Source organism: Centroberyx gerrardi, chromosome 8 (genome assembly GCF_048128805.1).
Source record: "Centroberyx gerrardi isolate f3 chromosome 8, fCenGer3.hap1.cur.20231027, whole genome shotgun sequence".
Taxonomy (NCBI): Eukaryota; Metazoa; Chordata; class Actinopteri; order Beryciformes; family Berycidae; genus Centroberyx; species Centroberyx gerrardi.
Genome location: NC_136004.1, coordinates 11,277,403 through 11,305,167, shown reverse-complemented (window position 1 = coordinate 11,305,167; position 27,765 = coordinate 11,277,403). Strand labels below are relative to the sequence as shown.

Genomic DNA, 27,765 nt, shown 5'->3' with positions numbered 1-27,765 from the left:
TTGATATTTATGGACCTGTTTATTAAGTTCAGTTCAAACTCTGAAAGCTTTAACGGTTTGTTTTTCGATAGCATTTTATTTAATGTAATCCTTTTACGATGACATACGTGTTCTGCAACCCTTTAACAGAAGTTATACGGCTGCAAATGTAACTCCTGTTAAAGCATTTACAGTAGAAGATCAGTTCATCACATGGGAGGCATGCACAGTGAAGTGCATGATGTTGACTGAAACAAATTACTCTGGTTCTTTTTAACAAGCATGGCTAACAACCAGGAATATTTACAGTTGTGACCATCCTTGAAGTAAACCCAACAATCTTGAATGAGACAAGATAAATGAAGTACATTTTTCTGCACACCCTGCTGATTCTAGCACTCATTGATATGCACAGACACACGCTGGTTTGCACAAGCACTCGCACACACATGCGCACACACACACACACACCCACCCACAGTATGGATTTTTCATAAGGGAGCAAGGCTGACTTCTGATGGACAGAAAAGCCAAACACTGAGCTATGTCGTATTGCAGGTTGTGTCATGAAAACCACTTGAACCTGAAAACAAAAGCTAATATATTTTTCCATTGATGATTATGTAGCAGATTAAAGGGGGAAGCGAAGCTGAAAAGAATTGTGATACAGCAAAAAACTGGCCAAGTAATCCTCAATACAATTTTAAGATAGTTTCATGTAACAACTGCCCCTACGGACTATATTCAAAAATGGATCAAACAAAAGCATCCTTGTACAAAAAGAAAATAAATCAAATATGGTAATAAAAATAAGAGTACAGTGTAAATATATATTCATATTTATAATTTTCTAACTGTATTTACAAGAAGATAGTTTGAATGATGCAGTGGACCACTGTGCTGACATATACAAGGTATGCGTGTCCCTTGGTAATATATTCTCTGGATTTGGTCTGAAAAGCGGAATGCTTTCCTTCACTACTGATGGAACAACCGTGGAAAAATACAACTGACACAATCAGTCAGTCCTTTCGATTCTCTTGACCCGTGGAATGCCCAAAGTGGAGAGAAGAGTGGGAGTCTGTTCTTTTCCAGCGCTGTGACACACTGCCACTCCCGGTAATACAAAGTGCCCCGTAAACATCGTAGCCACCTCGCCACCAGGAACCTGGAAACGGCTGCACTCTTCGGCCCACGTGACCCAACAAGTTCCAGAAGGTGCCTCCGAGCCTCCTTTCTCACAGAGCACCAGTGTTTTAGCTTCATCTCTGGGAATGTGGGGAAGAGTCCAACCCCATGAGGCAGGGAGCGGAGGACGGGGAGAGGATATGTCACAACGTTTGTCTGAGTGGAGTTGAGGTATCAGCGTTTCTTAATGGCTGCCCCGTTGGAGTGGGGAGGGAACTTTGGCAGGCAGGGCTCCTCGGCTCCGGCGTCGTGGGAGAAGACGGAGTCCTCGCCCGAGGAGCAGGTCGAGCTGCGGGTGTCGGGGTAGCTGGGGGAATATTGGTCCAGAGGCACGGACAGCTCCAAATACTCCTATATGCACAAATGGACAGAGAATTAGGTATTGGACATCCAAAACAGTCAAATCTGGTTGAGACCAAAGCCTCTTTATGCCCCCGAGTTGATTGTTACTCTCTCTCATTAAATACAACTTATGTTACAATATTGACTGGACATTATTTCAGAAATGCACGTGAGAGAAGCAGAAACTTGTTGGTTCCCTGCAGTCTGATGGTGTAGTAGTAGAGTAGGACTGACCTGGTTGGATGTCATGGCCAGGCAGCGGTCTAGATCCTCCACCAGCTGTTTGAACGTGGGTCTATGAGAGGGCACAGCATGCCAGCAGTCCCTCATCATCATGTACCTGCAGAGAGAGGGAAAAGATGTGAGTGATTTTTAACTGAAAGCAGTCAAGATCATACTGCCTCATGCCTCTCTGTATTAATGTATAAAATGCCAAATCTTATATAAAAGAATGCATGTGATGTTTGTATTCGTATGTAAAATTCTTCTAAAAGAAGGCTCAGAAACAGCCCAGTGAGCCAAACCTCCCATCCAGCTGTAGCTGGAAGGTGACGGTCTAGCAACCTGAGACGGAGCTGAACAATGTGCTCCAATTGGAATACGGTCAACTTTTGAGTGTTAAGTTTTATTGGTTGCCAGATATGTCACTCAAACAAGGGTAGGCAGCATCATTTAGTTGCTAAGCACCTGGAATTTACCTGATGTACAACAATAGAGGGAACATTGTATTGATGCCCATAATGTGGACCAAGCAGCGAACGCAGCCGTAAGCCAGCTTGGCCTCGTCTTTAAAGCTGAGCAGATTGTGTTACTTTTAAAAAAGATTTTTTTACATGCTGTAAAGTGCCATTTATTTTCAAGTTCTGCCTGTAGAGTCTACATACACTTCTACAAATTGAATCAGCTGTTTGCTCCTGTTGACATTTTCTCTCTCTTGACAATTACAAGACAAATCAGAAAGAAAATATTCCATTCACAAGAGCACCCGCCTCAGCAATAGTGACACTATCGCTGTAGGCAACCATCAAACAAAGTCCCCAGACTCTTTGCTAAAGAAATTGTTTCCCCCGTTACTTGAGTGTTTCCAAATGAGGAAATGCTGGAAATGAGATATTAAGAACTTGAAAATTAGCATAAAGAAGGCCATGCCAAGTCTCAAGCAGTCGGAACGTGCGCCTCTAAAACGTGTTCAGAAACATGCGGGTGACGTGTTCCCTTACAGCTCATGAGTGCAGGTGGAGGGCTTGTCCATACGGTGACCCTCCTTCAGCAGCTTAAACAGCTCTTCCACTGGGACCCCGGGGTACGGGGAGCCTCCCAGGGTGAAGATCTCCCACAGCAGCACCCCGAATGACCAGCTGCAGAGAGAAACAGACAAGAGCGTCAGGCTTTGCACGACTAGATATTTTCCCCTCACATTCCTTCAAGAATGAATTGGAAGAATCATTAAACACAATACTCACACATCACTTTGGTGTGTGTATATCCGGTCAAACAGAGCCTCGGGAGCCATCCACTTGACTGGTAAACGACCCTGTGGGAAAGGTGTAGGTGTTATGGATAGCTGTGTGGATGCAGAATAGTAGAAGATGTTCACCCAGCTATGAATAACAGTAGGCAAATGATAAGTGACTCACATTGGTGGTCTTCTTGTAGTAATCAATGTGGTGGATATCTCTTGCCAGGCCAAAGTCTGCTATCTTCATCACATTGTCCTCCGTTACCAAGACGTTACGAGCCGCCAGATCTCTGTGGATGCACTGCACAAATACAACCAGACTTTACCAGAGCTGAACCAGTGTCCTCTCTCCTATCTTGTAATGATAGGAGGAACTGTGCTGATATACAGAGTATTCGGTTGGATTCTGTCTCATCTGCCAAGAGCTAATAAACTAAAAACATTTACCTGCCAAGAATACTTTTTACCCTTCAAAATTATTGATATGCATTTTTCATAGCAATATGTCACTCTACCCAATTCTATACATGGAAACGGTGAAAACAGGTAATGTGTGTTAATTTGAAACTTGCTCAAGTTTGGAATTCATGTGCAACAGAATTCAAAGTACAAGATATTTTGATATTAATGCTGAAGTGACATAAAGATAGTCAGCTATGTGAGAACAGGCAAGCACCCAAGACTGTATATAACCAAGGCATTCAAATGTTAGCATTTCAAAAAGTAGCCGGCTACAGCGGCTAGTGTGGTTTCCCTTATCGATTTATCCACCAAAGACATTGCTGCTGGGTGGGTGTAATTTTGGACCCTGGTTGTATTGTTGCGTTACCTTCTTGGAGGCCAGATACTCCATGCCCCGGGCCACCTGGTACGCACAAGACACCAGGTCTTTGATGGACATGTTCTCCACGGGAACCTGGTCAGGGTTGTAGCAGTACTCCATGCCCGGTGGGCGCCGAGCTCGCAAGTACTCCCGCAGGTTGCCCTTGGACGCATATTCTACAATCACATACAACGGACCTGGAAACAAAAAGGGGAAAAAAAGTGTCAATAAATCCTGTCATCGCCATAAAATGAAGCTATGTGACACAGAAAATCATTCTACGGGAAAAATCATCTTTATTTTCACATAAATTCTTGCAGGATGGTAGTAAGCACTGCCGTGTCATATGTGAATTCTTAAATTATACCAGACAGCTGGGTGATGGACAGTATCTCAATGCTAAATTATTTTTTGTAACAGGGAAGAATAGCTAATTGTAGTAAACTGTAATGAAAAAGCATAGGTTTAAGGACTGGACCAAAAAATAAATAAATCAGTGCACTCAAAAATACTTTGAAGTCAATGCTTAAATGCATCCATAGAGTGTTTACTCAAGATAAGACACATTTCAATGTCAAAACAGTTGGTAGATAAAGCTATAAGGAATGTTGTCATTTACTTATCAAGGAAGTGGAGCGAACAAAGAGCTTGTTTAGCAGTGTTTCTAGTGTGGGGGGAACAGAGCAATATGCACCATAGGGTCATTAGAGGTTAGTTTTCCTCCACAGCAGAGGCTGATGAACAGTGCCAGGCCTTGTCAGGGATGATTTGAGAGATATGGCAACCCTGGCAGCAGCTGTGGTCATTTCAAACTGAGAGCTCGGAAGCTGGTGTCAGGATCGCTTATTCATGCCGTTCTACACATCTCTCAATGTAAGGCGCACGGCAACACTTTGTCTGAGGGACAACAGGTTCTGAGATTTTCTCAGAATGGGTGTGTGTGTGGTGCATGCCTGTGTGTGTGCGTGCGTGTGTGCGTGTGCATGCGAGCATGTGTGAGTGTGTTACAGAGCAGGCCTGGGTCAGTACTGGGCCCCTGTCTGTCTGGGTCCTACCATCCTGTGTGCAGGCTCCCAGCAGATTAATGATGTTCTTGTGCTTCCCAATGATCTTCATCATCTCCATCTCTGAGATCAAGTCTGACAGGTCTTTCTCTGTGGCGTCAGCTGGAGGGGAAGGGAAATAAATCATATTAGGACAATTAGTTGATGTTCTGTCGGTGAAAAGGCCCAAAAAGGCCCAACAATAATCACCTTGACCAGGCAGGCATACCAACATGATAGCTTTCACAGACACAACAGTTAGAGTTGGGCTGAGGCTAGTCGAAGGGAATGCTCCCTGGGGAAAGGCACTTAAAAAGTACCAGGCAATAAATGCTACTTTCCCTACATCCCTACTCCTTGCAGTTTTATGAACACTGTCGTATATCGGATGTCAAGGGTTCTCATAAATTTTTACTCCGCTCTCCCGTTGCACAGTGGCTGGGAGCCAGTGGCAGATGTCTCTTAATATCTGTTCATCACAGCTCTGGTGTCAGAAATGTTCTCCTCCCTGGAGCCTGGAGTTGAGGCTTACGCAAAAACTATTCTGTGCTTTAAAGAAGTTTCCTCTTAACAAACACTAGCTGCATTCCAGCAGATCCCATTAGGTTTAGTACCCATCCACCCAAGTCTATACGCACGCGACGGACTGAGAACCTTTAAAAAGGGCAGCTGACTTACATTTCAGCATTTTGACTGCGACTTTCGTCACACGGTTTGGCTTCTCTTTGTCGAGACCCAGCGCCTCTCCCATCACCACCTGACCGAAGCAGCCTTCTCCCAGGGGCTTCCCAAGCACCAGTCTGTGTGGGGAAAAAGAAAAAGAGAGAGAGTCAGTGACAGTCAGTGGACTGTAACTCCAAATCTCTGTGTGTGGAAGGCTGGCCTTTTTTAACCTTTAATTAAGCTTCAAGTTGACTGAGAATGTAAGCTCCATTTCAGTGAGTGTTTCTCATTCACTTTCTCCATCCAGATTTTCCTGGTTCTGGATTTCAAACCGGCAAAATTCCTGTCACAAGCCCACTTCTCTAACCTGTAGGCTTCTGTCGCCCCGCCTGGAGGTTTTGTCCAGAACATACCTGTCCCTGGGAAGCTCCCAGCGGGGGTCCTGGGGCAGTTCATACTCAGACACCCCAGACAGCATCGGAGAGCCGCTGGAGGACAGGCGAGAGGGACGAACCAGCATCACCCCAGAGTGGATGGAGGAGCTCGAGTCCACAGACACCTGAGGTAAAGAAGCCTGACATTACTCTCTCATAGTGGAAAAGACACGGATTAAAAAGGAACTTGAAAGAGATTGAAAACTACAGAGTACTGCTGAATTTCTAAACCATGTTTTATAGGAACATGTATAAAATGACCAAAACTACTTTGTTGAGCTGTGAGTATGGGGAAGGAACACCTCGACTTCTCATACCTACCTGATTTACAGGACGTCAAGGATTCACAAGGAATCTGGAAGCTCTATGAATGAATGCTTTTCATTTTCCCAAATATTAAAAACACCATTTGTACTGGCAGTAACATAAATTCCATGGAAATATGCTGATTAGCTTAATAGCTCAATATAATGAATAGCTTTAAATTTAGTATGAGAGCAAATGGGATGTGGAAACATAAAGAGATGAGAAGAGAGGAAAAAGGTATAAATATTCCAAACCCCCTATCTACTTTCTGTTACCTGTCTGCGCAGGGGGATGCTCTTGGCCAGCTTGTGGACGGCCAGCTGACTGTTGAAGTCACTCTTCTTGGAGGAGGTGCGCATCTTGACGATAACGGCGGTGGCCACCATGACAGCGATGATAAAGAAACCCACACAGTAGATGACCACCTCCAAGTAGGTGTGGTTGGCTGGAGGGTAGTGTGGGACTGCTGGATGGGGGAACGCAAGGGGGTCGGGGGTGGGATGGGGGGGGGTCAGCTACCATGAATGAAATCAAAACTACCACAGAGGGACTACATATACCCAAACACACCACACATATCCATGTTTTGCGGGACGCAGCAACACAAACAGAACAGATGGCCCACCCAAACACACACACACACACAAACAGCTGCCATGTCTAAAAACCAGAGCCTTTGACACAGACACACACGGGACAGGAGGCCTAGGCACAAACTCCTATTGTGGCACAATAATCACTTCTTTGAAGCATAGGGTTTCACTCTACATTCTTTGCCAGTGTGAGAAGTGGTCATAGTCCCTTGAATCAGAGAGCAGCCAAGTTCTCTACAGGCACATGCTAGACCCCACTGAGAAACAGTTAGGACAAACCTAATGGCCTCAGTGTTTAGATGTTCTACCGATTCAGATAATCCAAAGTTTTACTGCAAACTACAAATATTAAGTATTTTGTTAATGTAGTAGTTAATGGATATTTAATTAGTTAAATAGTGCGCAAAGGCTCTGATTTTTGTACACAGTATTGATACTTCACACATTCAACATGTAAGAGCACTGCATATCATTTCTACTTTATCAAATGTTCTCATTTACATTGCATGTCTACCTGTATGTCTAGCTAGAAAGGCATGCCACAAAGCATGAGATCAATTCAAAAGCTTAACTGCTTAACACGATTAATAAAATGGATATGTCCCATTCTGACTCCCTCATTTTTTTAATGCATTTTCAAAAGAATTGTGTGTTGGTGCTGGTAATACAAACAATGTCTTGTCACATAAAACCGACATACTTATGTGGTAATAATTGTTGACACTTTTCATTTAACCATCCAATTCAGATCATGTTTTTTTCCTCCCATTCAGTGAAAACACCAACATTTATTCATACCAATACTAGGGGGTGTAACGGATCCAAAAATTTTGAGAAAAATATGGTTCTGTGTGTTCCTTGGTTTGGGATGCAGCTCAGTACATCCGAGCTAGATAACAGAAACGTAAAACCAGCTCCAAATGTGTTTTTTGTTAAAACATAAGCTTTACACAGCCATAATTCCTGCCGAGTAGATTTTGAAAGGATAATTCTGGTTATCTTTGCCATCGTGACAATTGATTATGTTCAAAATGTTGTCACTTCACTGTAGAGCTTTACGTACCTCTAGGTAGCCGGGAGCCAGCAGTCAAATTTTGAACACAATCGTCATGATGGCGAAAATAAGGCCCAGGATGAAAATAACAGGAATTATCTAATTATATTCTTGACATTTTCATAGAAAATCAAATGCAGTATCATGTTAAGCACTGCCTCTAGAATTCATACAATTATATAATCATATAATTACATAATTATTATATAATCCCATTTGATTCACTGCTAAAAGACACTGCTGAATGTATTTTCATTCAACAAGGAAGCTTAAACTGCCCAGGAGTAGACATAAGTGATGCTGAGAATTTTTCTAGTTGCCCATTTGCCATTTCAGACCCCGGGCTTTGAACTTCTGAGCCCAGCCTGAACTTTGAACTAAAACGTTAAGTTTTGTATTTGAACATCGGACACGCATCTGTGTTCATGATATAACTCAACAAAGTCAAAGTTCCCCCTGAATGCAAAAAGTATGAAAACTGAACAATATTGCACAGGGTATTTTGTTGCCTAATTAGTGGAACATTATCGCATACATGTTGAATCTTCTCCAACTATTTGAACTGCAATTCATCCCAAACCAAGGGTGTATATAGGAAAATGTTTTTCAGTGTACCGTTACACCTCTAACCAACACCAGCAACACAAGTGAGCTGCACTTGTGTGAAGAAGCTGACTGACAAGCAGCTTGATAATTGGACAAATGCCCATTCCAACCCTCAGGAATGAGACACATCCACTACAGTGGGCCAATTATCAAAGCCAGGCGCTGTGCTCACAGCAGGAAATGACATCAGGGATACATGTCATTTGTAGCGCTTGTCAAAGAACATCAGCTTTAAACCAAATCAAATGTAAACACCAATTAAAGAGCAGAATGGGAGACACAGTTTAGAGTGAAACCTGATCAGAGCTGCCAAACAACCCTTGTATTAATGTGAGACTATCAAGCACTCTTTCTACATAACCTTTGGTTGAGACACTGATTGGCCTATTTTTAATTGCATATTTCACTCTTATGATAGACTCTATAGAGAATACTTCATGGGCTGTTTGGCATTCTGTGATTTCATACAAGACAGAGCAGAACATGGCCCGTACTCTCCCATCCAGAGAGTTTAGATGGAGCAGGAGCCATGCTGAGCACAGAGGGAGGGAGGAGATTTAGTAGTGGTAACCTGCCCTGGCTTCCTCTCACATTTCTCAACAGAACTGGAGTCAGACAAGACCCCATTCTGGCCAATGTGGTGGATAGCCAGGCTGGATAGGAGGAAAGGGAGAGATATGGAAATTCAGGAGAGAGACAGAACCACTGATACCTTCAAAAACGGTCAACCATGCAGAGTGATGAGAGAACCCGATAGAATTGCCCGCCAAGCAGGTATACTCCCCAGCGTCATCAAAAGACACATTCCTCAGTTGGAGGACTTCCATTTCCTTGTCCGTGGTGTTAAGGCCAGCGGTCTAGAAAATAACAAAGGAAGCAGACCCAACAAGAGGCCCAAGAGGAAAAAGGGAGCCATGAGTAAAGGATTCTGAAAGAGAAAGGCATTGTAGTAGAGGGAATGGGACGGAGGAGCGTTCTCCTCCTCGATCCAACACCATCTTCCCAAAAAGTATCACCCAGAGCCCCTGCGGAGGACACTGTCAGGGAGAGCCCTCCAGTCTCTGTTAGTGGAGGAGCTTGTTAGGTAGAGGCCGCACTGCTGAACCCCTCATTGGGCCATCGCATCATCCCATCACCGGACATCAAATACCTCAGTCTCATCTCTACATGCAAGAGATGGGCAACATGGAAAACTCCACAGCAGAACAGGGCACACTCAAACTTTCAAGGCCTCGCACACATCTTGCACAAACACTCAGTTCTGAGCATGAGACAAACAACAGGGGGTCAGTGAAAGATAGGTAAACAGAGCAAGACAGCTGGAAAAGGTGTGGAAAAAAACCAAAGGCAGTTAATAGAGGGAGAGAGAGAGAGTCTCTGAGATGTGAGCGGAGGACTTTGAAGGGCAAGGGAGCGAGAGTAATAGAAGAGGATGGCAAGAGAGGCCCTTATTAGGAGGGCACAGCACAGGCATGGGGCAGGAATGAGAATGGAGTCCAACATAAACCTGAGACTAAACACTTTCAACTGTTCTGCTGGGAATTTTCCATAGCGTCATTTACAGTCAGGAGCACTGAGGCAGGATAGAGGGAGGGAAAAATGGAGGGAGGGAGGAGAGAAACAGCTGAGGTTGTCTCTAGTATATGGCCCTAGCTTTCCAGGTGGTCCTGGAAGCGCCTCCTCTGTGTGGTCCTATATGCGGTCCTGTACTGCTGCGTGGTGGTTACCTGTGGGCTCATATCTGGTGACAGTCAGCCAGGCCGACTGATTGGCCTCTCCTATATAATTGGACACTTTACATATATACTCCCCGCTCTCCTCCTCAGTCACATTGTAGAGGGTCAGCACCTGAGTGTCCGAGCTATTGACCCCAGAATGCTGGAAATAAAAACAAGTCATGTGCAGCACAGACAAAAAAAGAAACAGGCACATGCTCACATTATAAGAATTAAGGAAAAACATTTTTCTCTGCTGAACAATATTAAAGGAGAAGCATTTGTTTGTATGGTTCATCGTTTTCAGAGTTATAATAGTAATGTAAAATAAACTTTCACATCAAATCATTAACATGTATACACTTTGCCCCCTCTTTAACAGACAGTGTTGGGGACCTAAGACTGTAAATAGCATAGCATAGCAGGAAAGGAAAATAAAACTAACACAAATAACGTAATAGTAACATCAAAAACAGGGCTTATCAATGAAACAATTTAAATAAAGTCCAACAGTTTGGTTGTGTTTCCCCATTTAGCATTACAAAAAAAGGTTACCACATCAAATAAACTGTCTTTTTGTCTTGAACTAAAATCAAAACCCGTAGAGTCAGGCTTGTTGTGGCAGACTGGTCAGAGTAAGCTCCTACCTTGAGAACACGGACGTACGGTAAGCCATCAGGGCCAACACGGCTCCCGTTGACCTCGATGTGTTTCAGCCACTGGATGTGAGGCTGAGGGTCGCTGAACACTTTGCACTCAAACTCCACATCGCTGCCCACTACTGCGGTGCGGTTAGCTGGCAGGCCAGCCTGTAGGATCGGCCTGTGGGGAGAGCGCTCTGCAACACAATAGACAGACACACAAATGTTAGTTTGGAAGTCTCGTGAACTGTGAAGCAAACACACCGTATCAAAAATAAACACAAGTGCAATAATCCAAAAGTACACATGCCTGACTGATTCTCAAACACAAGCCAAATAAAACCTCCATCATGTTAAGTCTTTCTTACTGGAAATGGCTACAGCTGATTGCAGACAAGGTCACTAGTTTAATCTGATCTGATACTGTGTAATTTCACAAGTTACAGACAGCGATTTCTCAGCCGGAGAATTAAAACGACTGTTTCCCCAACTATATCCCGCCTGTGTAATTACTGACATTTGGCCAAAATAGATGGACAGACAAGTTAAGAGTCTGATCTGGAGCCGTTACTGTACAATGAAATGTTCTTGGGGCTCCATTTTGATGACTGATAACTCTCCAAAGTAAACTAATGAGCAAAGCATCTGGCAGAGTGACAAATGTCCGGGCTTTTCTGACCCAGACATCAGTGGGGGACTTAGCATGCACTCTTGAGGATACATTCCCCTCACTGAGGCGATCTCGCTGCTGATCAGGGTCTGGGGCTGTAGTGAGGTCACGCCGAGCCCAGGGGACAACAGTGACGGAGGAAGTGGGACTGTGATTTATAGAACCAATGGTGCGAGAGCGAGTCACAGGGCAGGTCCTGGAGGGAGTAATCAGTTCACTCCTCTACATCTCTCCATCACTCAGGCCGCAAGTAAACAGCCTTAATTTATCAAATGGCTGACGTGACATTCCCAGTTCAGCCTAGACGAACACTACATGACTCCCCTTGTGCTCTCGGGATGAGGATTACATCAGGTCGGTTAATCAGGTCTAGTGGTGTGCAACATTAGTGATATTGAACCAACATGACACTAGACCCTCATGAATATCCAACAGATGATTAAGCCAGGATCAGGATCACCCTGTATGTACCAGCAGCAAGAAACAGGAGAGAGAACACTTACCGACTACGTCTAGCTGGTAGGTGTGATTGATGCTGCCATGTTGGTTTTCCACTACGCAGGTATAGTTCCCCTTGTCAGAGGGCACTACAGACTCCATGATGATGGTCCACACATGGTCTCGGACCTGAACGTTGGAGAAAAAGGTTATAGTGGCTGTATATAGAATGGGTAATGAAAAACAAAAATATTTGTGACATAATCCAGATAGAAGGCCTGTCTCTTGATCACAGTAAAATATATCCTGTAGTTGGCCTTGATTAGAGAAAGCAATATATTGAGCATTACCAAACAATGTATTGTGTGTGACAAAGCAGATAAAACCCCAAATCAGGATTTTAAATGGGAATACAGACACAGATTCTTTAATTTGCTGGTGCCCAAGGATTTCTGTACAACTTTCAGACTGCGAAGAATCTCTCAATTTAGTTCCAGTACACAAAAGAAAGAAATGTTTAAAACAATTTCTAGCACCAAAATATAGTCAGTCCTTGTATCAATGGCTCAGTCATTCAATTCAACAGTGAAAAATTCTTTTCAGTCAAATGAAATAAACAAAAATAAGGCCAGTAGTGAGACAATCATGGTAACACAGATGAGACTACAATTGCAATTGTGAATTTGACTACCAATAGCGAACATTTGAAAGAGCTCAAGCTTAAATTCCCATCTATTTTCATGCCAAAACCTTGACCTCTCAATATGACATTTGCATAATAGTTATTTTTTGTCCATTAAGTACAAATGACCAACAAGTTCAATGCTGTGTGATGCTGATCACAAGATAAAATGCTATTCCCTCTCCCCATCAACACCGTCCAAAGTTTTAGGCGGTGGAACTTTACTAAGTCTGTAAGTTGCTGTATTGGTCAGCCAAATCGATCATACTCTCATTTGTCGTGTCCATGTGGCGTTTCAAACGTGTGTCGTTTAGCCGTACCCACCAAATACCAAAAAGGAAAAGGGGGTACATGTTTTATATACATCTGCCCCAACCTGTCTTATTAGCGTCAATTGATGTCTCCGGTGAAGTCTGGCTCTCTTTTTCCAAGACAAGTTATAATTTTTCTTCCATAAATCTGCCAAGACCGGCAGTGTGTGATTAAACCAACAAACCTCTAAGGCAATGGCAACATCAAACATGCATATACACAGGCCGAGCCATACGGTTTCCCTCATTTAGCTAAAATGTGATGAGGGAGTCCAGCTGCCTGTTGCCAGATGTGTTGTGCTTGGCTTCATACATGTGGTGTGCATTATTCCCTGCCTCCTGCCCGTCTCCATGCAGACGATATGAACAATAGAGGCCTGGTCATAAAAGCAGAGTGTGGGAGGGATGAGAGACGTCCCCAGCCGCCGATGCAGACCTTTGCACCTTGACTGAAAAAACAGCAGCCAGATGGTGAAGTGTGCTGCCTGGTTGGGCTGAGGGGGGGGATAGGGGAGCAGGCAGCTGAGAGGAAACTCCTAAATGTGTCCCAGCTGGGGAGGGAGAGGGGTAGGGGGAGTAGAGGACAAGGCTGGACTGGCCTACACCTTGATGGGAAGAGCAGATGCAGGGGAAGGAGGGGGGTTGTGTCTTAGTCTCTGTGAACATGTGCATCGTACACCTGTGAGGCTGCTGCCAGTCAGTGCAGCCATCCATAGATAAACTCAACTTAAGGTACACTAAGTGAGATTTTTAGTTCCCCCTAGCACAAAATGACCACAATATATCTGCTGGGGTTTGATAGGGTTGTTGATCAATATAATGACTCAACAATTAGGTGAGATTTCTGGCTTTCAAAACACACTTCCTGGCCCGCACCTTGTTCTGGAACAAAAACTCCTTGCCCGTTGGAATTTCAAGACACTTATCAAAAAAACCTCAAATGATCAATGGCGTCAGAGCTCAAGCTAAAAGTCTCCTGATAAATTGGAAACATTGATTAATCATGTTCATCCCTGGGTTGCAGAGATGATATATTTATGGTGAGGGGAAGCTGAAGCATGCCAACTCTGGTCCACACCCTTCACTGTGAACTGTTTACCCTGTCTCACTTCCCCTAAGTGAACCTGGCTCAAACCCAGAGGCTGGAGTAAACGGCCTTATCAACTGATATAGCCTCACAGTTTATCAACAGTTAGCGTCACATTTCAGCACAGTCTGACTGAAGTTGTGAAGACGTTAACAAAAAAAATAGTCATCATATCTCATCATATACCATAGGTATATTGACTGTCAAGGTAAATTTACTGCTGTACGGATGCCATTACTGAAAAGACGACACACTGATGTACAAAATGAGGACAGCCAACAGTAGCCTTCGTCCAAACGGATGGCTAGGATTGCCCACCTGGAGGTATTGTTATTGTGGCACAACCTTCCCTTTGTGGCATAGGATTTCATCTTGCATTGTTTCCCAGGTCAGATGTGAAACTTGCCTCTGCTTTCCACTTGCAGAAGTGGAAGGGAGGGAGGCGGCCGGTGATCTAATGTAATGATGAGATCACTGACACATCTACACTCATAGTCAATGAGCTAGGAGTGATTCAATAAGGATTGCTAAGCGGGACGTAGATTATTTGGTGCCACAACAGAGAAGTTGAGGGGACCAGGTTTTTTTTTTTATTCTATTTTTTACCTTGAAGCCACCGATGCGTTGGTCTCTCTTGAACTCCTTGCCATTCTTGAACCATTTCAGAGTGGGGGTTGGGTTGCCATTGGCCTGGCATCGAAACTTGACAGTCTTACTGGCTGGGACAGCATGAAGCTTTTTCTCCATCTTTTCTGGATGAGCCCATTGTGGGGCCATTGCTAAGAAGCAAGAGAGGGAGAGAAAGCAGTTATAAGCAGCATAGCAGAGAGAGTAATTCATGGAATTATGCAATTGATATAGATTCAAAATTATTAGGGGAAAACTAAAAAAACACATCTAAAAACACAAAACACCCCATTCCTGAGTGTGTTTAATGTATTCTATGTACTCGAAAAGTCCTAGCCCCTTTTGGATGACATTATATATGTTCAGCCAAAACGAATTTTTAAATCACAGTCGCAGGACTTGGCAGTCCTGGATTGGCATGGACCTCAAGTTTCTTCAAATACTAAAAACCATTTTGATTTTTGATTCTTTTAATTCTTAACTAAGTTGTAAAGTCATGTGTACTTTTAAGGGGCTAGATAAGGCAGTAGGAGTCAAAGTCAAGGTCGGCATGCCTGCCACGCTTGGTGGCTGCTGGCTTCCTTGTGGTCAGAGCAGGCAGTAGTAAGCCAGATGATGACCACGGTTAGTCACCACAGGCACATTCCTGATGCAGGAGTTGTCATTGAAGTAGTGAAAGCCCTCTGATTCAGAGTGAAATCACCCAAATGTGACCCACAAACACATGGTAGGTCTATAGCTGAATCATAAGTCATTGACCATTCATGAAAGTTACTCATAAACTCATGACCATTAGCTAGCCAGGTAATTATTGATTTGTAGTTGTATTGGGAAGGAGATTAGGCCACTTACGCAGCAGTTTTTGACTGCCTAACAGTTTGGCTTCCTCTGATGAAGACTCGTCATCCTCGTCTTCATCCTCAGATGATGCCAGGGTATCAACTAGTAGAGTAGAAACAGAGTTAATTGTCAGCCATACCAAACACAACTGCTTTGTAATTGTGTTTAAAGCAATTAAAGCAAGCAGTTTGTCAATGATACACATGAATTTTTGGAGAAATGTAAAAATGGCAACAGTCAGACACAGAATCAGAAATCTATTCAAATGTTTCCTGGCAAAAAGATGTTCCTTTTTGTTTAAAGCACCAAAACCAAGGCAACCCACTGGGCGCTGCTGCCCATTATGGTTGACCTGTGATACACTGCCTTTACATTGATAGAGCATCTTCCCTTTTTAGTACTGATAGCTTTAAATAAATAAATAAATAACATTTAAACATTTTTTAAAAAAAGACTATAAAAACAAACTGGTTGGTCTGCTTCTATGACCTTACCTGTGACATTGAAGTAGACGCTGTGGTTGCCGAAGGTGGTGCATGCGTACAGGCCAGAGTCCACCAGCTCCACGGCCTCAATCTCCAGCTGGCCGTTGCGGATATGCGTGTGTTCTCCGTCCACCACCACTACATGGTCCTTGGTCCAGTTGACAGCCTGGGGGGAGTCCTTGGCAGTGCAGCCCAGATCCAGCCGGTCCCCGGGGTAGAGGGTGAACATCTCCGCTTGGGTTTCCACCGGGACTACAGACGGAAACAATAGGACATGGCGCGGTTTGAGCAGCACAGTAGTAACTAGGCTCAGACTGAGTAACTAGGATGCTGTTATGAACACAATAACGAGGAAAACAAGGATACTACCTTTGAGCCCAACTATAACCGTATGATACAAAAGGATAACCACCAGGACTGTCCCTACTTAGACAAATTTCACAATATCTCCAATTGAGTAAATAGTAAATAATATGATACAGATAGTGTCTATAATGTTCAGAAAGCTACAATACAAAAGGGACAGCATCTCTAGCATAAACACTAGGATGAAAAAGCATTTCTGAGATTTTCTATTATAAAGCAAGGCCAAAGAGACAGAAGAGAGGCCCTTTCCTTGATTTCCCTGAAAGTACAACCATGCACAATCATGGTTCCTTCTTGAATCCAAGTCCTTGTTTACTTCTGCCGTGTTGAAAATCGAACTACAGCCGCTCTCAGCACACTGCCTGCCTAACCTCTCCCTTAAATTAAATCGCATCCCAAATTAGTCAAGGCCCTATCGTCAGGCGGGCAAGGAGCTACTTGGGAAAGGAAGGTGAAATTCAATTAGAGGAATGAAGAGGGGGGAGGCGTCACGCAGCGAGACACCTGAGCCCCCCTGTTCTAAATGACTACATAGTCCAGAGGGGGAGGGGGTAACCCAATTATGTTGACACATTGTCCATCACAATGGTGTTGTTTGTCCAGTTACAAAAGGTAGAGATCGTCACTGGCTAACTTGCTTGAGATTCTTGTTCAATGATCACACTTCCATGCCAAAAGGCACACGAGGAACATTGCTCCAATTAACTGCAAATTAATAGCCTACTTCTGGTGATATACTTAGCAAAGTAGCATATCCAAAGTAATCCCTTGTGGCAGTCATAATGTGCCTATTCAAAAGTCTTTTTATTCATCCTCCCTTCTCATTTCTTCTGCACACTATTTTCCACCCTAGAAGAACCAAAAGAAAAAAGCATAAACATCCTCTATAATCAAATGCCACCACAGTGGTGAACAAAACCTCAAGATGAGAACATTCTGAACTATACAAACTTCTTCTCTGTAGGACGCTCTGTGTTTGTAACATAAATGTTCTTCCTCACAACAGGAAGCACACCCATATAGCATAACCTCAGGACAACATCAGCAAACCTGATCACAGTAATCCCTCCCTCCATCACAACAAAGGCCTCCAAACAATAAAGGGGGAGAGGGAGCGAAGAGAGCGAGGGAGAGCGAGCGAGCATGTGCACAAGAGCGAGCGAGAGAGGGCCTGCAGCGGCAGGTTCTAGTGCCAGTTGCTATGGTGACCCCAGTTGGGCCTAGTAAAGGTATTTCCTGGATCACATATGTCTGACAGGCCCTTAATCCCAGCAGGAAAAGGGGCCAGGGGGTAGGATCAACTTTCTCCTCAAAAACAAAACCAAAGGGGGGAAAGTAGAAGAGGCATTTAGTGATGGGCTAGAGCTATCCAACCTGGACACAGCCTTAAACGCAAGGTCTCTGTGCTTTGTGTGGGGGCCGTCCAGTATGTTTTTGCTCCTCGCCCTTTAAATGTCGATGCCACTGATAAGGCTGTGTCAACATCCTAGCTATTAATCCGGCTGCAGACATCATAAAAAGCCCATAAAAGCCATAAAGATTTGCGTGTTGCTTTATTGTACAGCATAGTCAGAATCCTTTGTGCTTCTGTGACAACCTACTTAAAACTGGAGTAAGACAAAACACATTGTAGTGCATTCAATCCTAACCCCATCTAAAGAAAAAAAAAAAAGAGAGCCAATACAGGCATTATTTTAATACTGACAACTACTTTCACATCTTAGGCTTTCAACAGAGATCTACCATTTTTCTGACTTCAGAGTGGAGCTCTAAGTCAGTGTAGAAAGTAGTAGTTAAGTGTAGCAAAACACATACATAGGATTGTGAAAATAGAAACACACTACTAGTTTTATTTAATCTCTTCACACAGCAATGAGTGCTGAGTTTCCAACGTTTCCTTTGAATTTTAGGATGTTTCAATTGAATTAATCCTTCTGGCGCTATGATTGGATTAAAATGGATTAAGGACCATATTTTCAGAAAGCAACCCAGCTGGAATAGTCTTGCTCTCATGTGTTCTTCCAACCATTTGGAAAAATTGATTGACATCCTTTAAAATCAGCCTAATTATACAAATCATGAAAGGGATTTTGGTGAAGAAGAAAGCATGCAACCCAAGGTTTTGAACTAGAAAAGAAAAGCTCATGAGTCTGTGAGTTCCAGACCAACTAAAAAAAAAAAAAAATCAACAAGTTGGCGCCAGTCTATGGAACCTTCTCTGGCTTCAAGATAGGAAGCAATATGCCGTGTGAATGACTGCTGGGATTTCCTGCTCTCGCTGGAGCGATCGTTGAGTGCAGTAAAGTCAGGCTGGTTGAGGCACTGAGATGGCACACAGAGAAAAATCACTATGGCCGGTCTCCCCGACTTATTTGACCACATCAGAGTGAAGGGGTGGGTGACGGCTGGGGGGGATTGATAAGTGACAATAGGCAGGACTGGCAGGAAGCAAAAGAATAGCACAATGCCTATTAGCAAGCCCAAAAAATTCACTGAGTAAGTGTCCCTTCTGAAAGCACTCCAGTAGGGGACCTTTTCATTCCTAAATGAGCCATTGACAATTACCATGGATTAACACTTGGGGGCTACAAGGATTACCCTGCAGTGCAAAATTAACCTTTAAGTTATTCCTGTATCATTCAAATGAGTTCTGCAACATTTAGGCCTACAATATGTCTTTATTGGACAAACAAACAGGAAGGATAACACCGGTCTAATTTTATTTTTACTATCGCCATTATTGCCCATGAAAAGTCTGTACCCACCAATGTATTTACCACAGTCAGAACTACTGCTGTCTGTTCTACTGCAGGTTTGTCCGACCTCCCAGAAGTCATAGGCTCCCATTATTTGCAAAAATAGATTAAAAACAGCTCACAGAGACATACTGCTGCCTTGACTAACGTAATCCATCATGTTGAACAACACGAGTATGGCAGTTTTTGCAAACATGACTTTATCATGCAGTTTATTATTGAGTTTAATTGAGGACTATTTTCACTTTTTCCATTACGGCGCACAGTTACTTCTGGTGGCAGTGAAGAGGCAAAACAAAACTTTATGCATGATGGGAGGCATCGTCTAGTTGGAGACGCTCAGTGATCTCTTCACATTAAATTCTGGCAGAATGGAATTAGTTTTGATACGATACTGTAGTGATTGTGGCGTCATAAAGTCATGTTAGGAAATAAGACAATACACACGTTTAAAATGATGAATTACGTTACCCAAGGCAGCAGTATGTCTCTGCAAGATGTTTTTAATTTATTTTTGTAAAACAACAGGAGCCTATGACTTCTGGGAGGTCAGGCAAACCTGCAGTAAAACAGACAGCAGTAGCTTCTGACTGTGGTAAATACATTGGTCTTGTTTATTCATTTTTATTTTGGTGGGTTTAGATTTTTCATGGGCATTAATGCCAATAGGAAAAAACTAAAATCACACCGGTGTTATCCTTCAAGTCAAGTTCACTCATAGTTTCATCCCCTCTCTGAAATTCAGCAGAGCCGTGCTCCTCTGGGCCCCCCATCGCTGTCTGAGAACAGTCTGCCTCGGGGCTGTGGCAGCTCTAGATCTTTACAGCCCTCCACTGAAGGGTCAGTGTCTTTTCTACTTTGACTGACAGCAGATCGCACAGTCAAAGGAATCCACTGGGACCCCCATATATCTATGTGGCCCCATGTTTGAATGACTTCCCTCTTTGACACTTCACTGTCACACAAGATGCACCACCAGCAACTCAATATTCCTACACTGAAATAATTCTTACGACAAAAACACAATCAAGTTTCACTGAATCATCACATTGAGGTGAAAATTATAAGGGGGGTTGTAATCATTATAATGCCTGTCCTTGTGGGTCCAGAACAAATTAAATGAACTGAATTGAATCAGGGAATATTCTTTTCTTATGTCAACAACACACAACAAAAACAGCGAAACAAACAAAAGGAGCGCGCATAAAACATGACCATTTCCATATAACTATTTTGTTTCCCCACCGGAGACAAAAGGAATGCAACCAAATGCTTCTGCTGTGATTGTTTGTCGACAGCTGAAGCCATCCGTCACCCAGCAGGGAAGCGGGGGGAAAGTGAAGCATTCCCAAGCAAAAGTCAGTGGGGGAGCAGGAGGAAAAGCAGAGAGGCGCATAGATAGTACCTGGCCATTTGGTGATTGAGAACGGGGTGGAGTGTAAATGCATCAGACTCCCCCACCCCACGGCAATTTATCGCCTAGGCTCGCCTGAGAAGAAAAACATTCTCCTCAGAAACCCTATCTTTGAGGATAAGGGAGGGCTCAAAGTAGCATCTTCTTTCCTTTTTTCGAAAACCGGCTAATTTATAGTTTCCCTGGCAGTTAACTCCTCTCTCAGTGACAACAAATACCTTTTCATTACAAAGGAGGAGAGGAGCAGGGACTGCTAGGTAGTGGGGCTGCCCTTGGGCTACAGATGGGAGTCATTTACTCCTCCCTGTCCCACTGTTGGCTTAAACACAGCCGTGCCAAGTTTATTTTAGGGCTTACTGCCCAAGAGAGACCCTCTTGCTTAATTACTCTAATTATAATGCTGAGCTTTATCATATTCTTTTGCTGCACTCCACTTCCGACTGCCGAGTGTAAACATCCAAACCTATCTACCCACAAGTCCAGGCAGCTATTACACTGTTGGACTGTATCCAAGAGACACATTTTTAAGGATTCAATTTCAATGTCTCTTTCCCCTTTTGAGAACTGAACTTGTGCAACCACCAGACCAAGCTAACTGTTTTCTAAGCAATCTTGAAAGTATACAGTTCAGTTTAAGAACAAAATAAGTAAGTAAGTAAGCAAGCAAGACTTAATTTATATAGCACCTTTCAAAATCAAGCCTTACAAAGTTCTTCACAAAAAAGCAAAAGAAACCCTTACTGCTATCAGCAGGATTGGAGAAAACCTATTTCTAATAAGTTGATGAGTATGAATCCATTCGGCTACCAAAACCAAACAAAAAAACAACGCATTACAAATAGTTAGAAAGTTTGTGCTACATCTGACTCAGTAAAGTGTACTCAAACAACACCAGACACAGGGAAATGGGGGTGGTGGGGAATCACTGACACTACAAAGGGACAGACCTCACCAAAGACGGGAGAAGTGTTAGGATTACATTCCTACACAAAGAGCAAAGCATTTATTATCAGTGGACTGCTTCCCAAGATAAGATAGTCTATCAAATGTTGGCATACATTTAATCACTCATTCCATCACTTAAGTTCATTCAATCACAAAACATTTAACAACACTGCAAGAGCTAGGAAAACTGCTTTCCTGCACAAATAGAGTTCCAGTAGATTTAAGGGGGAAAACTGAAGTTATCAAACCATCTTACCTTCATCAGTGCTGGTGGGCCGGGACTGGGTCGGCAAAATCTGGGCGAGCAAAGCCAGAAACAGAAGTATACTGTGCCTCACCAGCATCCTGCTGAGGGAGCTACAACTTTTGGCTTTTCTGCGAGTGGAACTCCATTCAGACGGTTGGGGCATCAGCACCGGGTCATTCACGGTGCTAAACTGAAAAGAATAAAACAAACGATTGCATGATCACGTATGCAAACCTCGTGCCTTTCAAAATCTCTTATCAGTAAAATTGGGTTATGCTTGATGAAAATAAAGTTATGATGTGCAAGTAGGAAATTAGGCCAATCCTAATGCTCAAACAACTGTACAATTTACTGTACAACAAGATCTTTGTTCCTTTAAAACTGAAGAACCAAGTGACTCAATAATCTCTAGCTATTAGTGTTTTGTTGGCAAAGCAGCTCCTCGTTCATTAAAAAAAACCCAAAAAACATTTTGTATGTTCGCAAGGTTCAAGGTAGGTACTACTGGAGCATTTTGGCTTACTTGTACAAAAACACTCTGTGATAAGAAAATGCAGACCACAGGCTTGCTCTGGTAGCACAAGCAAACAAGTTGTGAATATGTCTTACACTGTTCTTGGGAATGTAATGTTTTGTTTTCAAAACCTCAGTATGGAATTAACTCATGAAGTCTGTCACCACACAGAAAAAAAACAGAATCAAAAGCTTTCTTGTTGCCGCTCAGACCAACAGTGGCGCGTTGCTCTACGGTCGGTGCTGTTGATAACACACAGGGGTCGAGGACATACACGCCAAACGGGCACGGTGCAGTGGGTGACCCTCAGATGCACATCTGCTCGCATCATCACCTCTGCAGCATCTGGCCATAGAGATTAACACTTGCCCCTAACCCCCATAATCCCCCCCGAGGAATTTGTTAAAGACCAAAAAACTAAGGCCTGTTATGTGACACCCCTGTAGAGAGACCGCCAGGCCATCATTTCCACACTCAGAGATCTATCGCCTAACAGTTGGTTTTGGTCCCAACCCCAACATGACCCCCCAACCACCATTTGTTCCCATGCATGTGAAGTTGTGTGAAACAAATGCTTGTTGTAGGGTTCCTATACTCCTGACAAGTCAAGCTTAAAAAGACTACATAGGCCTCATCAATGTTGAAAAATCAATGGAGTCCCAAACCAATCCAAAATAAGTTCATTCTGTAAACATGCACACTGTCACAACCGGGTCAAAGAAACCCCAACTTGGTTACGCTTTCACGCAAAGTCGTTTTCAGATGCAGCTTTGGTTTTCTTTGAGAGGTAATTGCTTGTGTGAGTGTTCATCACTGAAACGCTCATTGTGCTCTCCTCAAAACCAATTCAATTTCACTTTCCAAGAATGGTCTAGTGTTCCGGCAGCTGAGCTGGATCAGGGGGGTCCGGGGGGATAAAGAAGCTTGGTCATCCCGGCTCTGTAAGCAGTGAGTCAGTCTTTGGGAAGGCTCCAAGAATCTACTTCTGCTGCCAGACAGAAGGAAGTCCAAAGAGCATGCAGCCGACCACGTTCCCTGGGCTCTCATCACTACATGACCACTAAGACAACAGTCCATAACTGAGGGAGACGGAAACGGCGTCTTCAAAGTGTGACACACAGAATGCTTTGTCATACTCGGCTCCCATGGGAGCAAGAGTTAAACCTTCAGTATGTCTTACTATTCACACAGTCGCACTCATCTTTCGCTCGTGGGCAGCTCTGAATGCCATGTGAATACCATAGTGATGAGTACCATAGAGTGACTGTTTAGCTCTCTACTTAATCTTATTCAAAACTACTAATGATGATGTGGGCCTATTCGCAACAATGAAAGCACAACAGAGCCTCATTTAATCCAAACTCCTCTTTCGAAAATGGATGTAGCTGGGAGCAAACAGTTCAGATAATTGAAACACTGTAGATTAATAGTGTTCAAACACTTCAAAATAACAAGACACTCATTACAAAACACCACATTCAGTTCTGTGATTAAAATGCCTGTCTTTGCATACATCAAAAGGAAGTTCAAACAACTGAAAACAAATTCACAGAAAGTAGGCCTACTCACATTTGTATATTTTATTAGCCTAATCATTCTGATAAGTGGTCAGTTTGGATTTCTGAGGTCCACTGTGTTTTAGTCCCGTCTAACTTGAGAATCACTTTAACTTTACTTGGCTAGATTAGACTGCTTTGTGGATACAAAGAAATTTGCCAATAGTACCAAAATAACTACATTACATTTAATACACTTGCCTACATACTTTAATACAACAAAATTAGAAGAGTGGTTTAGAAAAGATAGAAGAGATATTTACTGTGCTGTACTCGTCATGGGATTTAAAGGCCCAATCAGAAATGTGAGTATCTCCCCACTAGAAGCCCTGTTGAAATGTTATTTGAAGTTATTTATTACATCTTTACATTGATCAAATGAGCAATTTTATGTTACACCTAAATATGAATTTCAAGTCTGTAAGTAGATTGCTTACATTTGTATTGTTTGTGAACATTGGAGAAAAACAGTTTTACCTTTGTTTTTTTATTTTTTTCAACCAGCCAAACTGACTCGGAAAACATTTTGTTTTAGAGCAACGGCCCAGGGGAGCAGATGAAGGAGGATTACACACGGATACATCTCACACCTGGGAGCCGCCCAATACTACAGTCCTGTCCTGTTGCCCACTGGGCGGCTCTACCACAGCAGTTGGCAGTTCAGTGCCTTGCTCAAGGGAATTATGCCGGTTGTTGTCCAAGGTGGATAAAATGCTTCTTATTCACTTCCAACGTCCAAGAATCCATGTGTAGGACTAAGGGGCGAGGCTAAACCACCTAGCAGTGGGAAATTCATACAAATCAAAATAGATAAACCAAGGCCTAAATATCACTTTGGCGCTACATTTTTGCTCTTAGTTGGCGCACACTTCTGTAAGACAATGTGGGCCTACATTACCCACTTTCAGAAAGTGTATTGTATGTATGCATTATGAGAACTTAGTCCAAATTTATACTTTTAACATACAAACACTGTGAGGTAGATGCAGGAAATATAATTTCATTGTGTCCTTACTCATACTTTTCAATTAAAATCAATTCAAGTAATTTTTCTTTTAAAATAAAATGTATTGAGATATGTGACAAAAAGCCAGAATATGGGTTATCTGAACCAATAATGGAGACTGACTTCAGAAAAATTAACATTCTAGCAAAGTGAAAAATCAATTAATTAATTACAAAAACACTCAAAACGTAATTACATTTGAAAGACTCAAGCCATTTGCTGCATTACAACAACAGCTGAGTATAAAGAGGGATTCCAACACCAAACAGATCATATGCTTAGTCAAATCCTCGTTGTTTTTCCAAGTTCTTAAGGGATGACAGCATTTCGCTGAAAATCAGCCAAATCAGAGGGCTAAGACTAACAGATTACAACGTGCAAGACACATTTTGCTGCTCTCATTATACAAAGACAAAGGTTACAGGCCTAAGCCAAAGCGTGGCCTGCACCATAATTACTGTTCACTGCCATCCATGCATAAAATTCCTCAGCTCTCGGATTCTGTAGCCCAACCCCAGTCAACTCTGCACTCCCGGCGACGGGCCAGTCTGCTGGTGCAAAGTTTTTCTCCACGAGGGTGTAGTTCAGCGGACGTAGCTGCATCATCAGACTATTCCCCTAAGGCTACTGTTTTCAGAAAAACAAAAACTTCAGGTTTTTCTTAGTAGTCTCGCAGCTTGAATCACTGGTTCTCCACCAGCGTGCTGTGGACGGAGCCTCGTGTGTGTGCTGAGATTTGACTCAAATGTAAAGAAATCACGGTCAAGCCAGGCGGCATTACGTATGCCATTTGTTGACACTTACATCCAAAGTGCCTTTCAATGCCATGAGTGCATATGGTTTCCCATGGGAGGTTCAACTGGGGGAAAAAAACTCTAACCCTGGCAGTGTTAGTGCCATGCTCAGTACACTCACTGAGCACATGTTACAATTAGACATTATATTAAAATGGGGGGAAAAATGGTTGAAACCAAAAAGGTGAAAACAAGTGCTTAGATTCCTTCCTTTAATATGATAGGCAGATTACAAAACAGCCTGATCTAAAAGATAGGTTAGTAAAACTTAGCCTACTAGTCAAATTTCCACACACACAGATAGCTTGCTAGGAAATATTTAATGTGATGTTGATGCCACACCACATTTCTCTATTTTTCTATGGATTTACCAAGAGTAGGTATGATTATACAGCTGAAGTGACAATAATTCTGTGCCAGTGGAGCAGCCTAGTAAATTAGAGGGCAGGATTATTCCTCACTTCCCATTCTACAGTTCAAGAGAAAACTTTTTTTTCCTGGTGAACTCCCTGTGGACATGCTGCTTTTCTCGACCATCCATCTTCTCCCTCTCATTTTAAAACACAACATTTAGAGCTCTACGTAACATCTGACTACCTCTTCCAAACCCCAGACTTCATGACAGATGTAGACCTTCGCGATGTGATGTCTGTCCTTTGAGTATTTAAAACGGGAACATCTCTGACTTTCTGCATTAGTAATTATTCCTGTGTCCTGGTTTGTATTAAAGAACACAGTTTGTTCGTGGACATATGGTTTTATTGCCTGTATCTAGACACAGAACAGCAAGGTTTTGCCTGAAACCTCTACAGCCAAGACTAAATTTGGCAAAGATGTATGAGGATAGATATGGTGGCAGTGACCGGGATTATTTTTTCTAGAGATATAACACAATAAATCTCAAAAGGATGTTCATGTTCAGACAAGTAATATGCATTCACAAAGCCTAACTCCATGGTCAAAAGGAGCAGCTCCACAATGTGCATCTGAACATAATAACACATCTGCATTCTGCTTTTTAGCTTTGATACTATGGGTGGTATTTATTATAATAACTTGCCTAACCTTAAGAGGCTGCTGCTGTGACTTTGGATATAAAAGCACTGACATAAAGCAAGGTCTTTTCTGTGTATTTCCATTCAGTTTTAACAGGAGTGCTGACAGTACTGGGCCTTGCTCTTACAGTGTTTGTCCCCTTTCATTCTCAAGCATGGAGATGGAGGTGTTAATACACACACAACCACTCTGTGCTTTCTTAAAGAAGACAAATAAATGGGCAGTTTTCCATTTTCACAATTTCTAAAAAAAAAGGTAAGATACAGGTGGTTGAGATTCATGTCTGAAAGCAGGCTCTGGGACACACATGAGGGCCACAATTCACGTTTTTTAATTTACACTTCTAGATGCTCATCAATAAAATCAAAGACAATTATAATGGTAGCCAACAACCCCCTGGCACACACACACACACACAGTAAAATGAAACAAAATCGAATAGTAAAGGACTAATAAATACCAACTCACCTTTTTGGTGGGGGGCTGCAGAACAGCCAGTGTTAACCTCCGTTCGCCAGATGGGGAAGACTCCTGGGCTGAGGTTGGATGTGGAGAAACTTTTCCAAAAACAATATATCCAGGCTCAAAATGTGGGTCCGTTGGAGGAGTTTATCTACTCCAAAACTAGAAACGTATAGCAAGTTTGAACATGTTTTGGCCAAACTTGTGTGAAGTAGCGAACAGCGCCTGTATCAAAAGAATGTGCGTCCCCCCACTCCGTAAAACCCAAATACTCAACAGAGCGGAAAAAACTCTCTCAGTAACTTGCACTTTGAAAATATGAACGTTTTAACGATGGGCGCCGTTTTTTCCTTTACGGCCTACTTGTTTTACCTTACCTAACCTACAAAAAAAACACCAAAGCAATTGAGCGAGGGCAGCCTATGCGGTAGTTTTTGGTTGTCGCTTTATCCCAAATCGTTTCGCTCACGATGGAAAAAAGTCCATTCACCTCCGAAAACTGTGTCTTAAAGTTGTTCAACTTACCTAACAAAACATCCGAAAGAGAAGTGCCGTTTATATTCTTACAAAAGATCGGTATTTCAACAAATCCTGAAGACTATTTTGACCATTCCGGGCGGATAAATGCTGTAAAACAACGAGAGTCCTGCTGCTCAAAGCCTC

The 27,765-nt window shown here is 42.8% G+C and overlaps 1 protein-coding gene across 3 annotated transcripts; it reads right to left on the bottom strand.

Moving 5' to 3' along the window:
* Positions 1 to 27,765, bottom strand: fgfr1a (fibroblast growth factor receptor 1a). 3 transcript variants are annotated; one of them, XM_078285302.1, is made up of 18 exons: positions 27,109 to 27,765; positions 21,724 to 21,904; positions 15,996 to 16,238; positions 15,514 to 15,603; positions 14,641 to 14,813; positions 12,020 to 12,143; positions 10,853 to 11,043; positions 10,218 to 10,368; positions 6,507 to 6,703; positions 5,911 to 6,056; positions 5,513 to 5,634; positions 4,847 to 4,957; positions 3,798 to 3,988; positions 3,147 to 3,269; positions 2,973 to 3,043; positions 2,730 to 2,867; positions 1,744 to 1,849; positions 1 to 1,518 (listed from the first exon to the last, which is right to left on the bottom strand). In XM_078285302.1, exons 2-18 carry the CDS (start codon positions 21,875 to 21,877, stop codon positions 1,342 to 1,344), a joined length of 2,508 nt encoding a protein of 835 aa, XP_078141428.1. In that variant the 5' UTR covers positions 21,878 to 21,904; positions 27,109 to 27,765; the 3' UTR covers positions 1 to 1,341. The 3 variants fall into 3 exon arrangements, with proteins under 3 accessions (XP_078141428.1, XP_078141429.1, XP_071776535.2); XM_078285303.1 differs by having other exon boundaries at positions 6,513 to 6,703; XM_071920434.2 differs by lacking the exons at positions 21,724 to 21,904; positions 27,109 to 27,765 and adding an exon at positions 20,514 to 20,569.